General features: G+C 37.5%; 1 protein-coding gene across 1 annotated transcript; it reads left to right on the plus strand.

Annotated features, from left to right (window-relative positions):
- The first annotated feature begins 13416 nt into the window (after positions 1–13416).
- On the plus strand, positions 13417–15817 carry LOC149138159 (F-box protein At4g05010-like). Its single transcript, XM_089449424.1, has 3 exons — positions 13417–14011; positions 14858–14932; positions 15027–15817. Exons 1-3 carry the CDS (start codon positions 13763–13765, stop codon positions 15393–15395), a joined length of 693 nt encoding a protein of 230 aa, XP_089305550.1. The 5' UTR covers positions 13417–13762; the 3' UTR covers positions 15396–15817.
- The last annotated feature ends 626 nt before the right edge of the window (positions 15818–16443 follow it).

Below are 16443 nucleotides of genomic sequence, written 5' to 3' on the forward strand. Positions count from 1 at the left end.
GAGTGCCGATAGATTGGTCCATTGGGCAGCGGCGAACCTGGGGTTAGATCAATGGAGTGCTTGACCTGACAGTGCAGAGGAACCCCTGCGGGGGAGGTGAAGATGTCCTCATACTCCTCCACGACCTTGTCCATCTGTAGTTGTCATGCGGAGGGGCCCTGTCTAGAGGTCGTGGCCACCGTCTTCTTCTTTTCTTGAGGGCGTATCATCAGGAAAACAAACTTCCTGGTTTTGGAAATGAGCTTACTGCATTGTTTTGCAGTAACCAAAGAGATGGTGGTAGGCGGTGCTACCTCTGGTATCCTGTACAACTTATTTCCCAAAGTAACAATAACAGCACGGGGCCTTGACTCGTACACAACATGTCGCTTCCACAAGTATGGTTGTCCTAATAACACATCACAAACTTCAAGGGGTGCAATGTCACACAATACCTCATCCGTGAAGGGCTTGATGTTGTATGGAAGGCGACACTGTTGGCTCACGCGAAGATCCCGTCCTTGGTGCAGCCACCCAATGGTGTATGGTTGTGGATGCGCTTTCGTCGGTAAGCCCAGCCGTTTCACGACCTCTGCCGAAATGAGGTTCTTTTGGCTCCCACTGTCGACAATGAACTGTAGCGGGGAGCCCTTTACCCACATCTGGGAGTGGAAGAGACGCTCCTCCTCCTCTGGATCTTCAGGTTCCTCCTTCTGGATCTTCGTGGTGGCAACAGTGGCGTTGGGCTCCGCATCGATAATCTGCTTCCCTTTGTCATTCCCCTTATCGAGTTTTGACTCAGAGTCAGAACATGCATCTGATTCTGAAACCTTTAGCTCGGCCACCAGTGACTGCTTGGCCCGACACTCACTTGTGTTGTGAGTGGAGCTCTTATGGAACTCACACCACTTTCCGGTGTCCTTTTTCGGCTTCGCGGCGCTGTTCTTTGCTTGCAGCTTTGGCGGGTTGTCTTGGGCCGCCCCGCCTTGGCTTTGTCCTTTGTTCTGCGGTTTGGGGGCACCTTTCCCTTGTTTCGGATTCGCAGACCCAAAGTCTCGCTTCTTCTGTTTAAACTTTTGCTCGACCTTGACGACATATCGGTATGCCATGCCGAGCGAGGAGATGTTCAGAAATTCTATTTCTTCTTGGATGTACTTGTGTAGGCAGCCACGGTATTTTAGTACCAAATGCTGCTCTGTATCCTTGATACCCATCTTTGTGCGAAGGGTATGGAAAATATTGGTAAACTCTGGTACGTCTTGGTCCCTTCCCTGCCGTAGCGTGGTCCACTTTATGTATTGATCCTCATAGCTTCCGACAGGGTAGTACTGCTCCTTGATGGCATCTCGGAATGAATCCCAAGTCGGTGTGACTGAAAATAGTGAGCCTGTACTTTCATCTTTCTGTTCGCAGTAGGTTTCCCACCAATCCTTGACGTGGGGGGCTGCTTTGAGAAGAGCGAAAATAATCTTTTCCCGACTGGAAAAATCATGAACAGAAAAATAACCCTCTAGCACATTTAACCATTTATCGACGGCATCTGCGTCTATCTGACCCTCGAATATGGGGATTTCAAAATTAACTTGTACCTTAAATGGTGTGGCGTTTCCAGAGTTGCTGTTGGAAGCCGATGCGTCGCCCCTGGGTAGCCGCTGAAGGATTTGGGCAAAGTTGTCCATCATCGCGTTCCTTTGTCGCTCGAGGGCTTCTTCGAGCAAGATTTTGATAGGATCTCCTGCCCCCTCGTCTTTCTTTTCATCCGCCATGGGAGGCCGTCGGGATTTGCGAGGCTGGTCTTGCAAAGGTTCGACCAGTTCAAGCCCTAACTCCTTATATCCCGACCTCGTTGGGGACATGCGAAGAAAAACAGAGAAGAAAAGCAGACCGCTCTGATACCACTGATCCAGATTTAAACAGGAACGCAATAAAATACAGAGATAACCATAAAGACAGATATGCAGCGAAAATAATACCTCAATTCATTACTGTAAAATACTGAAATATGCTTACAAATAGAAATGGAAATAAACTAGCTGGGCGATGGTAGCTTATCTCTGAGAAGAGATGTGGTGGCTACATGCCTCTGAATTGTCTTACAATGAGGCTCGAAGGCCTATTTATTGTTGAGAAACAATGGAAAACCCTTCACATTCCAAAACCTAACCCTAGAAGATGAAACGCCAAATTATGGGCCCCGTTTTTGGGTAAGTTGGTACATCAACTTCCCGGGGTCGCGAATTGGTCGTACTATCTCCGTTTGACGTGCATGATAGCCCGTTGGAAAGATCTCTCCGAGGACTACGACGGAAAAGACGATTTTTATTACAAAAATCGCTGGCGGTGGATTTCCCAAAAAAACGTCGTTTAGGGCCTCAAAACGGCTCCAGAAGTTTAGGACCCGAAAATCTGCTAAAAATAGTAAACTGTGCTATAATTAAGGAAACTGAAGAAAACTGTAAGAAGCATTAGAGGGGATCCAAGTGGAATTAGCGGGTGGCCACCAATATCCACCTGGATCAGAAAATCAAAGCAAAGTACAAAGAAAGACATGAAAAGAATAGAGTTGATCACGATTTCTAAGTGAGAGATCAAGTTTGGATGTATATCAACAACGAAAGACTACAAGGTGAAGGTAAAAATATCAAGCCAATGAGATATGGTCCTTTCAAAATATTGGAGAAGATTGGTAACAACATTTTTCAATTAGATTTGCCACCTTACATGCAAATTTATTTTGTTGTGAATGGGGAAAATTTAAGATTGTGTGAGCCTCCAATGATTGATGATCAGGAAGAGAATTTTCATGTTCCATCTATAGAATATTTTGCTTCTAAATATTTAAATGAGTTGTAGGAAGACTCAATTCATGACATGAGGATCAAAACTTCACGTAGAGGCAATGTGGAGTATCTTCGAATGGGATGAAAGGTACCAATCCAAATAAATAAAGGTGGATTGAGATCGAGAAAGTGAGGGAGTTGTACCCTCACTTAATTTCTAAGTAAAAACAAACTTTTGGTGGTCCAAAAGCTTCCAGTGGGGTGGAATGATATAGGGGATCAAAAATATGCTAAAAAATAGAAGTGATCAAATTCTCTCGAAATAAATGCCAAATCTTAGATCTCTTCGTTTTGATTGCAACGACCCTCGAATTGCCTCAATCTGACACAGTATGAGAAAGTTATCGCGTTCTGAAGTTTTTGACAAACAACTAAAATGTCAACTTGTAGGGTTGACTGGGAAAATGACTAGGTAGACTATACATTGACGTGGCATTGATGTCAGCAGGATGATTGCATCGTATAGTGGTTAGATGAGCTAATCTGGATGCAACACACGGCATGATCGTACAGGGGCAGTTGGCATGTTTTTATTGGTTGATCGGTTTGGTGTGGAGCCAATTGGAAGGCACCATGTTGCCCTATGAGAGGGCGCCACATGGCCCTTGAAGTTCATGTAAAATTTTTGTTATGGACCGACCGACCTCGGCGGGGTTTGACTCTGTGACCCCCACCAAGCTAACCTCCCACCTTACCAGTACACCATACATTGTTCCTTATTATACATAGGGGTCGAATTCTATTTATAGTTTAACGGTTGGCAGGTTTAGGGGGGCAGGGTCTGGGCCGACGGGCTCTCCTAAACGACCCAACCCCGAGTCTTATTATATATCACTTGACCGTGGGCGGAAGCGGAAGGAACGGGGAGTTGGCCTCCATCCTCGGTCCCATTGATTACATGTAACCATTGGAAATGAACGTGGGAGAGGCGGGCGCGTGTCACCCTACCCGCGTCTAACTTGCAACCCTATCAACCATACTGTAACCAAGTGCAGGGGTCGGCGGGGCGCGTGGCCTCTGGCCCACACTCCTTGGTCATATCATGCCACGTGATCGACTAGAGGTGGAAGTTAGGGGCGCGGTGTCAATTTAATCATTCGACAAATTGCACCTTTTTCAGTGGCTTTTGTGGCCAAATATGCCACCTGTTTTTGTGAATTTGTCATTGTGCAAGGCCACCAAAATCAGAATTCATTGCCAGTTTGACAAAAGGTCGATTTTTCAGAAAAATTAACAGGGAAATGAAGGTGGCATAACTTGACCATTTTCTACCTTTTTGAGCCGAAGAAGAGCCTACACAGGGGTTTTTGGGTGTTCTATACACAATTGTGGTGTTATTTTTACAATTTAAACATTGTATGTTGATGTAAATTGACATTTGAGCATATAATTTATAGGGCCAACATTGGAAGCTGGACCCAGAGATGTAGCCCAAGAGGGGTGAACTCCGTCATCAAATTGTTGTTTTGTGATGTTGCATGTTTATTTTTCACTGTTTAAATTTGCAAAAATTAAATAAGTTTACTAATTTTATGTGCTTTTGCAATTTCGATCCATTGCCCACAAGACATAAACTAGCTTGCAAAATTTTATAAGAAACTTTCAATTTTTAATTTCAAATCATGTAGGCTCCTTGCTAGGACACTTGGTTGCATAGTGTATGTATTCATGGAAGTGAAAACATTTTATTTTGTTGAGGTCCTTCTTCTTTCCATTGTTCTAGCTATACTTTGCCTCACCTTGGGCCTTCTTGCCCTTGGCATTATTTACTTTACCAACTAGAGCACAATCTTCTTCCTTATCTGCAATGGATGTGACACCATCTCTCGTGCTTCTTCTAATCTCCTCCTACACCAAATCAACCCATAGTCTCTCCCAATATGGTAGATTGTCTCTTCCATTAACTGAATCCTCATAGTTGTGTCCAGACTTCAGAAGGCCAAGGAGTGCTAAGCTCACAAGATCAGATGAGGCCACATTTTTTCCTACTCTTCCAAGTTCATCTTGAACCTGAGTGAATATGGATAGCTATTGAGGAATGATTTCATTTTTATGCATGTGAATGTTCTTAAGCTTGTCTCTCAATGCCAATTTCTTGGCATCACTGATGTTCTAGAATATATCTGTGAGATTTTTCCACATTGCAAAAGGAGTCTCCTTTCCATGCAATTTTGAAACCGCATGCTCTCTAACACCCTCCAGAATAATCCTCTTGGCTCTTTCTATGTCTTTCTTCCACTAAGCAAGTTCTTGTTCATTTAATGTTGTTGGTTTTGGAATATCAGTTTGTGTATATTCCCATACTCCATTTTCATCCAGGACAACTTCCATCCTATCTTTCCAAACACACAAATTCTAGGTGCCCTCCAATGCCTACTCCAACCTCAATCCATTAAAAGACGTTTTTCCTGCACTTAAGAGAATCTACACTAAAAAATCTGCAAATCGAAATTTCTCTAAGAGAAGATCTAGAACAAGGTTTCTATGTAGTCTTTTGAGGCTCTGATACCATGTAGAAATTGCTATTGCTAATGAAATCAAACTGAAACCAAGAGAGAAATATTTCTTCTACTATTCTGCGGAAAGGAAAACACATGCAATAACATGAAACCATCAAAACACAAGGAACACAGTGATTTTATAGGGGAACCCAACTGGGAGAAACCCCTTCACTGCTTTGCATTAATTCAGATGAGAAAGAAAAATAATTATAATGTATTGCTTCAACTCTGAAGCACACACTACACTGTAAAATTGTTCTCCTGCTTCTTGACCTGCTCTAGCCAAAAGTGAGCCACAATTCAAGCCTCATCCAACCTCCTATTTCCTTGCGCAATCCTAGAGGAATTAAGATCCTAAAAAATAGGAGAATTCCCTATTTCCTTACACAAATCCTAAAGGAATTAATCACCTGCTCAATGCAAAAGCATTTTACACTCAACATCATACAATTATAAATACAAATGTGTCTTTTCCATCCACTCAACTAGGCAATTAAAATTCCATGCATGACTAGGTCTATTTTTAACTTATTGATCAGTTAACTGAGAGTTCAATGAGTTAACAATTGTTATACTACTCAAATGAACACCTACTAGCTTTATTCTAGACTAGAGCTCAGATCACTGAGTTTAACTAACAATAACTCCACTAGATTCTTAAATTTTAGCAATCAACCCATGCACAACTCTACTTCTATCCTATAACTCAAATTTACTGACTTAAATAGGAGACAAAGCCATGTCACTCCAGCTAACTACAACTCAAGTCATCATGCTGATGTGGAAAACCGATTTTCTTCATTTGACTAAGGCACAAGTCAAATGAAGCCTTTTCTTGCTACAATTTCAATACTATGTCCCATGTTGTTGAAATGTAACTAGTTTTGGTCATCATGATTGTAAATGAGTCATGATGTAATCATTGATGTACTTGTCAAAAGAAAAATAAAAGAAAAATGTATTTTGTAAAAGAAAATTATTTATTTAAATGGGATTCTTTCCCATTTGTTTATTATACTAAGTCAAAGCACCCATTGTGTGTTCTAGGGTCTTGTGTGAAGTCACAGAGTCAATAGTCATGGTGTAAAGTCCCTTGGAGGGCTCTTGTATTAAAAATAAAGAAAAACATTTTATGTAAGAGTTAAGTCTAGAATCCTACAAAGTGACAAGTTGGCTAGCTCCTCAAGTTAGCCTAGAAGAGGCCTAATGTTCCCCTCAAGATACCTATAAAAAGATAGAACTCGTCCTCATTTGTACACACACCAAAAAAGCAATTTTTCTGATCTAATCTAATCTAATAAGGAGGAGAAAAATTTCTTGTTGAGGCAGCAAAAGAGGAGGAGGAGCGAAATTCTATTTTGGGCATCCTCTCTAGCTCACATGTGTTAGTTGTTGAAGGAAACTAGGGTTTCCTCAGATTTGATTTTGCAAGATTTTATTCTGTTGAAAGGTTTGGTTGGTCTTATGTCAAGGTCTTAGAAGTATTCATTGAATTAATTCTATAAGGAAGAGTTTTCAGGTTTTCTCCTTGTGGGGTTTTGCCTGGCTTGGATCCTATTTCTGGTGTCTTCTTGTTTGTATTCTGATCTTCTTATTGGAATTTGTCTTGATGATAAACAAAACAAAATTATAACAATGATGCCCTGATCTAAATCACAAGAAAGTGTCAAGGATTAAGAGAAATCAATTTAATAATTACCCTAACTACTCTGCCCTAGATTTCTCAACACGGGTCTCATTCAATTCTGCTGCATCCATGTAGTCTTGTTCGAATCAAAATCACATTGTTATAATAGAATTCGGGTTATATCAAGATCAACCATGAAAACAACGGGTTATGCAAGTAATAACAACACTCTTCCCATGAATATAATAATTATTCTCTTGACAGTGCCAAGCAACAACCTACTTGGACACATAACACATGAACAGAGGAAACTAGGTTGCAGTGAATTAGATGGAGCAACAACTTTACCCATAGTCATAAAGTCAAACATTCCTTTGATACTTTTCTTGATGATAATGCAATCGATGTTGGCATCTCTTCTTACAGTCCTTGAATCCACATGACAAAGCCCTTAATCACAATATCTCTAGATCACATGAAATCCAATGTAACATGACATACATTGACTAAAAACTATTACAATCGCACATATATGTGATTTCACTTTAAGGATTGCAGTAAGAAGAAGGCAAGCTTACCACGCTTCCGTTGTGTATCAAGAAAACCATATGCAACACTTCATTCAAGCGCTTCTTTGAGGTTCTCCCCTTGGAGTATTCTTCAGCGGTTTCCCTACTCTCTCGTACGTGGAGCACTCATTTCTTCATCAATCTCCCTTCTCTATCGCACGTGGAACACTTAGCTCTGATACCATGTGAGACTAAGGATTATGCAAAAGCTCTAATATGAATTTCATTAAGAAATGATAGATATTTATTACATGGAAGATACATGTGGGTTATCGGTTTGCCCAACCAATTATCCATAATTACACCTAATCTTCATACCTAATTACTTTTACCATAATCTCAAAGGGTTGTGTTGTCTAACACGCTTATATTTTTCTTTACTTCTTAAACTAAGTACTTAGAAATCACTTTTTTCTTTTTATTTTTAAATTTTTTTATTTATTTAAATATAATAAATTAAAAATTATATTATAATTTCTAATAATTTTAAAAAATAATTCAAAAAAATTGGAATATTAAATACATTATTGTTATTAGGGTTTTTATGTCTCATTTGTACCCGAACCATTACTCAGTGAAACAACCAAAGAAAAAATCGAAAAAATCTCTTTGATGTTTTAAATTACACACACATGCCCCATAATATTTAATTGTTTGAACACCCATATAATACTAAATTTAAGAATAGTCCTGAGGGGTAGCTCAATTGGTGATTGAAGTAATGTGAAATTTGTGAAAACTGAGAGATCCTAGGTTCAAATCTCCCTGTTTGCGACCCATAGTTTATGGAGAGGAGGATAGGTCGTAGACCCACAAAGGTGTACTAGTAGTTACGTGTGAGACAACACAAATATATTTACAAATTAAGAGTTTGAGAGGGCCTAATGGTGGGCCTAATGGTGGGCCTAATGGTTAAGAGCACGAATATGAACAAATTTAGAAAAAACAATTATGATAATCTAAGGTGTCGTTTTTTTTCAAAAAAGAGATCGTATGTGATTTTAAGTGAGATATAAGCAACTCATTAAAAAAAGCAACAAAAATTATTTCTAGAAATGAAAGAATATCTTGGCAAAAATAGTAGAAATTATGAACAATAGATAGAGTCAATGGATAATGGATGCATACTCATGCTCACTGCAAAGTCTTAAAGACACTATAACAACTTAAACATTACTTTCCCTATGAAAAACATACCAATGGTACATCATTACCTGTAACGCAATGATGGATAATGGACGTATGGTCATGCTCATTGCAAACTCTTGAAGACTCTATAGTAGTGTGGATATTGCTCTCCCTGTGAAAAATATACCAATAGTACATCATTACCTCTAAGATTGTAGATCATGTATTTAAGATTCTATCATCTCACATATAAATTAGTCCATATGATATATGAATGTTAATTGTACTACTAAATTGATGTTATAATATTAGTTTTATTAGTCCCTGCCTGGGACTCTTAGCAATCGATGGTGCGTTGACTGCCTATTAATTTCTTGTTTGACCAAAAAATATTGCTATACATCACAATTTTAACCAAAGTTTTCATATTAAAAAATAATATAAAATTTATTATGTAATTGCTGATTGGCCAACAAAATTGAGGGTCTTATTGCGGGCTTCGCAGGTTTCAAGACGGGTAAAAGTAAGATATCCTAAGTTTTTGGTACCTCTTCTGCGTGTCCTTGCGGCAAACTTTTCTGATATCCAAAGTTTTCAGGTGGAAAAGATATTCAACTTTTCTGCTATCCAAAGTTTTCTCGTGCAAATTTTTTTTATATCCAAACTAAATATAACTTTATTAACATGTACTATACCATATTTTCATCGGTCGAAGGGGCGAGCCGCGGGAGAGAGCATCGCCTTGGCGACCAACTAGTGATCTCTGCTCAGGCATCCAACCAGCGAGCCTCATACACTTTGAAATGGGTGATATGTCTGTGCGAAACCTTAGCCGATTATACGTGTCTTCAGGGAGTCTACACTTCTCTGTATATCGCACCTGTGCTTCACTTAGCATTCTGTCAGCTTATAGTAGGTTTCTATGGCTACATGCATGAGGCTCCACCTGTCAGCTCCTGGTGCATTAGCTTGCATGTAAGGCGCTTCGAACCATTTGTCATCTCCCCATGTACTCGCTATATTAGCTTACTGATACTTCTTTGGTTTTGGTTCTTTTCTCCTCTGCGCGAGGAGTCCTGAGTGCTCCCTCCGTGTCTTGGCTCACATTTGTTTCAGGGAAGGCTTTCTTCCTTTCGTTTTCTAGTATTCTACCTAAATTTTTTAGCTTTTCGGCTCTTTGTAGACAAGTTTTCGGTCTCTCTGCATCCTTCTGATATCCTGGTCATAGGGAGGTGCTTCCGATTATCAATATATTCTAGTTTCAGTTATGTAAAAGGAAGTTTCTATCATCAACTCTTTGGGAGCTGCTATGATGGTTTCGGGCTAGTGGCGGTTTTCAAGCTATTCGGTGCTCTGCTCTCCTCGGCTACGCATTTGGTAAATTTACCCAAAAATAATTATGAATTTAAGTTCTTAATTACTCAGCAATTATTTCCTTCCCACATTGTACAGAGTTTAGATTGGTATTTATCCAAAAATAAATTATTTGTTTTACATAGGTTAAAATAATGTAATCACCGGGTTTACATTGTTATTCACTTTATTCACTTTATAATTTTTGAGTTCAATCTTTAATTATTTTTACCTATAACATTGTTGTCTTTATTTTAGATAGCAACCATTTTTTATGTATAGTAAATAAGTTAATTTTACTCTTGTATAGGTGGAAGAAGCCATCAAAATTTTGTAACTTATTTTCAAGTTATTTTTATAACCCTCTTCACATTTGTTCCTGCTAAATTTTCTTTGTGTTATTTATCCAGTTCTTGTTTACTAATTATTAATTTCGTATATGCAGGTACCGATTTCTCTTTTGAACATAGCTTTTTCCTTTAACTTTTCCAAATTTGGCATGGCTTGATTTCAACTTATTCAACTCTTCCGCCACGTCTAAGGTACCCAAATTTTGGTTTCTCATTCTACATGGGTGTGATTTCTCTTGTTCCAAGAGGAATCTCCCGACTGTTAACCTCCGAAATGTTTGTTAATTGTTTTCTTTCACGTCTTTTGGGACATGTAGTTCCTCCGAAACATAATTATTTATAAAATGATATGAGCCTCTCATGTATTGAGTATTGTTTTCGATTATGAAGAAAACATTTAAGTTATATAATTATTTTTCTAATTACATGTTTCTTGAGGTCGGTTAGAGCTCTTCCAAATCTTGTCTCCATGTAATGATATTTTTAGATCATAAATGAAACTTTGTATAATTTTGGAAAACAATACCATTGTGTTTTCTTGTGAAAGCAATAGTAAATATTGATACTTTTGTATTTTCGATCATTGTGTATCTAGGCTAGTTTATTATATTCGCAAAGTGAAGATTAAGAGTTATTACGTTAATCAAAATTTATTATATACATATTTTATTATTGTTTTGTATACATATTTACTCTTCAAAGTCGAACAAGGTTTTCCAATCCTGTATTACTAGGTGCGGTGTGTGTTGAAATAACACATATAGATAGACTTGTATACATAACCAATACCTATCTAGTTTCAACAAATACCTTCATGTTTAGTTTCTCAATTAACACATTAAATGTCTACTATGTATGCGATTGTTTTCTTTAGCATAATTTCTAGTTTTCTTCCTTTAATAGTCCTCCACACAATATTTATGAATAAAAATATAACCATAAGTTTTCTACTATATAAAATTTATAAAATAAAACAAAACAATTAGCCTTTTTCTCTTTACAGTTCAAAATTCTCTAATAAAATTATAACTAACTCTTTTCCTTTTCTTTTACTATGGAAAATGAGTAAGTAAAATGTAACTAAATTATTTTCTTTCTTCTACATAGAATTTGCTAATGAAAAACATAATTATTTACTTTTTCCAAAGAAAAAAGAACAATAGGTAAGGACACTGACTTCAAAATCAGTAGTTTGGGAAAACTAGTAGTTGAGTACTTGGCTCCTCTCAACATTGATATTGCATCCAACCATTATCCCCTCAAGGATATTGCTTCTCTTTAGCATTTTTTCTCACAATGAGCCAAAAGAAATCAAACACAAGATTTTTATCAATTTCCAATCTACCACTCTTTTGTGGTTAGTAACTACCTCCACCTCACCAAAAAGTGGCAAGTAGTTGCTAGATCATTAATGAGATTTTGTTTCCCACTTCCAAATACAACCTCCTATTTTTTAGGGAAACAATTAATTGGTCAATTTCATAACTTCTGGATAGACAGTTTGCTAAATTTTCATTTGCTAAATTTTAATTTAAACATTTTATAAGCATATTCATTATATAAAATAATGTTTTAATTTAAATATCTTAATAAATTAATGTAATAGTTTACGGAAGTTCGATTTTTTGTTTTTAAATTAGAAGTTTTATTCTTAACAAATATTTAGACAGTAAATTATATTACAGTAGAAATATAATATTCGTATCACAAAGCACAAAACTGAGTTTTATGTTGGATGGAATGTGATTGCCGCACCCACCAAACTCTTCATTAATCACATTTGATCATCCAAAGGCAAAGTTAAATATGGTTTCTGCAAGGTTGGCACATTCTCTAAGTTCCCTGCAGACCCCGACAGGGACTACCGCCACGGCAGTGGCTCCTTGTTACTCCTTGCCAATGCAAGATTGTAGCAATTGATTTGACTATTAATCACTATTAATTTAGCATTGACCAATGTAGCTTATAATGATTAACTTTGAAAATAAATATTTATTTTTCAATATTATTAAAAAAATTGTCAACATTTGTTATGTCACTTGCAAGAGCTGAATCTAGGTTAGGAGGATTTCATTTCTCCCTCTCAACCACCTAGGATCACTTGTCTAACATGGATATGTTTGCAACATTCATATATGATTTTTAGATATTTGCTTGGTGATTTTTATTCTTAAGCTTGGGCAGGGAAACCATATAAAAATAAAATCCTTGAAAATAGCTCATGTAAATAACATATTTATCATTAATTACTTCCCACCATTATTTAAGCAATTTTTTGCATAAAAAATGAATAAGAATAAGATTTAAATAAATATACTCACTCAAGTTAATTTCCACCATTATTTATGTTTTCCTTAACACTTATGTAGAAGTAAAACTAGAAATGTGTAGATTTACTAATAGTTACTACCTACAAAAATTTATGTACAAACAAAACTAGAAATGTATAGATTTACTAATAATATCTACTAAAATTTAAGTCTTCCTATCTAAAAAAATCAATTAATTTATCTAAACAAAACTAGAAATGTATAGATTTACTAATAATATCTACTAAAAATTTATAAAATTTATGTAAGTCGTTTTATCTAAAAAATCAATTAATTTATCAACTTCACATCTCAATTTTTTAATAAAACACATCTCAATTTCTTAATTTTTATTAAAGCAAAATTATAAAATTTGATATACCTATAACTATGAGTTTATTAAAATCCAACTATAAAATACAAGTTAGAAAACCAATTATAACTCCCAAACGAACTAAACTTCCAACTATTAACTGCACCAACAACGAGAAGTGATCTCGAAATTAATTTGTCCGGCACTCCAGTTGGCATCCGTCTGCCACATCAGCTAGGTGTTTTCACCGCCAGCAACTTGAAGTAATCACTTGTTGACTCTGACAACCGACAAGCAGCTGACAAATCTAATGCGAACACGTCTCCAAAGAAACGCCACCTCAGATATCGGAAATGCGCCACGTAGACTACCTGCCAAACGGGGCCGCCGACCTGCCCGGGAAGGTTCGTAGTGGACCGTACTGCGAAAAAAAGGAGGCCCATCTTTTCCCGCCTCGTGGCATTCAACGAGCTCGAGGGAGCAACGCCGTGCAAGAAATGACACAGATTTCTCTAGGTTTCTTGATATTGCAACAGTGATTTTTGGTAGGTTTCTTGATCTGAATCCGCGTTCGAATTGTCCAGGGTATTTGTCAACTTTGGTTTTCTGGGTCCGCTGGAGGTTTTAATCATTTACATATATAACCATTGAATTCATCTCAACTGGGCAGTAATTCTTGCTGTTCTGCTGTAGCAACAGAGGGGGAAGAGGAATTTTCAATTCTTCCAAAAAATTGTGTCGCAAAAGGGTGCGGCAGAACAAGAAAAAGGCAGCGAAGGCCTGTGCTTTGGAAATGAGTAGAACAGAGTGCTCTGGAAAACTCAGTCGCACGTATGGTAGAAAAAGGAGCGAGGTTCAGATGATGGAGAATAGGCGTAGGGTTAAATTTAGCTTGCCGGATAATGATCGTTCGGGGACTGGGAGGATCTTACGCCGGAGGCCTGCCAAGAAGGAATTTTGCGTCACGCCTGCGAAAGATTCCCCTCCCAAAGACGAAAGCTTGACCAGAAGGGACACGGGGTTGCTGCCTTTCGATATCTTGGTATGTATCTTTCTGTGTTCCATCTTGTATTTCTGAATTTCCTCTCATAAGTATTCATATTTCTGAGTTTTCTGTAGCAATTGTGCTAATAGTTGCATATTCTTTCCGGTTTTGGACTTTGTATATTTCTGATAAAACCTTTTCCGGATTCTTATCGGCTAGTCGGTTGGCGTTTTCCATTACTAGACTAAATTCGGTTTCCATTGGGATAGGGCTTTTGACATTTAACCTGGGATCGTCCAGTGTAGAAGAGTGACAAGCCATCAATTCCAATCTCGAATCTGATCTCTGTATCTGCTAGGGGAGTGAGGGGGCGGAAATAAATCCCTGATTCTGATTTAAAAAAGAATGTTCCTATTTTTTCTTTGAAGAAATTCAACTGGAATATTCTTTTCCGTGTTGAAATTTGGATCTTTATGGAATTTAATGAATCTTTATGGGAATTTAACAGTGACCATTGCAGTTGAGGTTTTCTTCAGCTCTCGTCTCTAATCTCTATTGAGGTCTTTCTGGTCCCTAAAACCTGCAATTCTAAAAATATTCTCTACTAAAAACTTCCAAAGTTCAGTGATCCTCCTATCAATATAATGGTTGAGGATCCTCCTATTAACGGCTACTCCCCTACGTATAGATGTCTACAGAGTCCAGTGATCCTCCTATTAATATATAATGGTTGATTGATTACTCTCCTAGTTGCGTCTTCCACCCTTTCCTTTCCTAAGTCTTTAACTGAATACTTCAAGACCCTTTTCCCATGCTATTCCATGCCCATTAGAACAGCTGGATACTTTAAAATTTCTTGCTGATTATAGAAGCAACTAATTTCTTTTTAAAATTCTTTCACAGGTACAGGTTATTTGTAAACTCCATCATCATGAACTGGAGCCGGTGTCTTGTGTCTCGGGGGAATTCAGACGAGCGGTATGTGGGCTCGTTCCTGTTTCCACTTTAACATTTTGATAATCTCGTCTCTTTTGTTTTCTAAATGCAATTGTTTTCCTGTATATTATTGTAGGTTGAAATTGCTAGAGAAACACATTTTGATTTTAAAACTCCAGATCGAATGCGGCGACCTATTCGTTCGTTATTTCTTAATGAAAGCTCTGCAAATTCTGCCGCCAGAGGGGATAGTCCATCTGGATGGCCTGCAACACCTAACGCACCCAAACATGAATGGAAGCCTCGAAAGATTTACTTGACTTCTGAAAATATCACGGAATTAAGAGCAGAGCTCTTTCCAAAAGGGAAAAAGTCATCGGGCATTGATGTCATGGATGATGGTGATGCAGAGAATACTATTTCCTTAAGGCCAGGCATTGCTACCAACAGGGTCTTGTTTAGTGAGGGTGAGCTCTCAGGAGCATTGTCCCACTACTGCATATAAAAGGTCTCCCAATGGGCTGCAGATGCGTTCCTCCCAATTTTGCCAATGTTGGGAAATCAGATGGAAAAGATGAATGAATTTCACTGCTTGTGAGCTTTCGCAGCAATTAAGTTTTGGTTTCCTTTAGATTTGTGTATATATAAATATATATCTGTTAATGAGCCACATTTGAGTGTTCTTGGGCTCAACACCATTTCTTCTTGAATTGGGTTTCTTCAACTGTTGTTGTAGAATATTGGCGTTTACAGTTGAAATTCTTTAACGGGTGGCATAGGCTGTGCTGGATGAATAAATTGTCTCAGAAGTTCTTCTCTATACGTGAGAAGCTCGAGAAGCTTTGATTAAGGGACATTATGTGTCCTTTGTTTCTGTAATTGCTGTTGAATGTGAAATTTTACTTTATATCCTCTATTTATTCTGCATGAGATCTTACTTCATATATCCTTTAAATTGGATATATTTTATATGGTATTCAATCTTGATATTGCACTTCACAAGGAAAGAAAGTTAGAGTGATGAATTTTCTGATAAAGATGCGTGCTTCATTGAATACTCTGTATACAAATGTAGTGCTCCATTGAATACTTTGTCTTTAAATGTAATGAAATAATTATTTTTGGTTGAAAGACATTTTCCTCCCGAGAAAAAAATATCAATCGTTCAGAAAACATTCAAGGGCTAATACATTGCAATATGACTCTTTGGAAGAAGTATTAAAAAAACTCAAGCTGGGAGGCCTGAGCAGACCAATAAAAATTGAAATATTACTACGAAGTTCTGAAAAGATCGATAAGGCATAATGTTCTATACCGAAGCACCTGGACCCAATACATGAAAGACATCATATATTAAGGCATAATGCTCCACAGCAGCGTTGGGATCTTTCTTTCATTTCAGATGTAGAGTTTGCGTTGCTTCTACCTAATCTTTTTGTAAATTATCTAAATAGAGCCATTTAATTTTTAATATCAGAATTGAACATAAAAATAATATTTGAAAGTGTCTCAGATAATTTCCCAACTGGGGCAGCCCCCAAGCTATTTTTATG

The sequence above is a fragment of the Pinus tabuliformis genome, chromosome X (genome assembly GCF_031772625.1).
Source record: "Pinus tabuliformis cultivar Carrire ecotype Pingquan chromosome X, CPIR1, whole genome shotgun sequence".
Classification (NCBI taxonomy): domain Eukaryota; kingdom Viridiplantae; phylum Streptophyta; class Pinopsida; order Pinales; family Pinaceae; genus Pinus; species Pinus tabuliformis.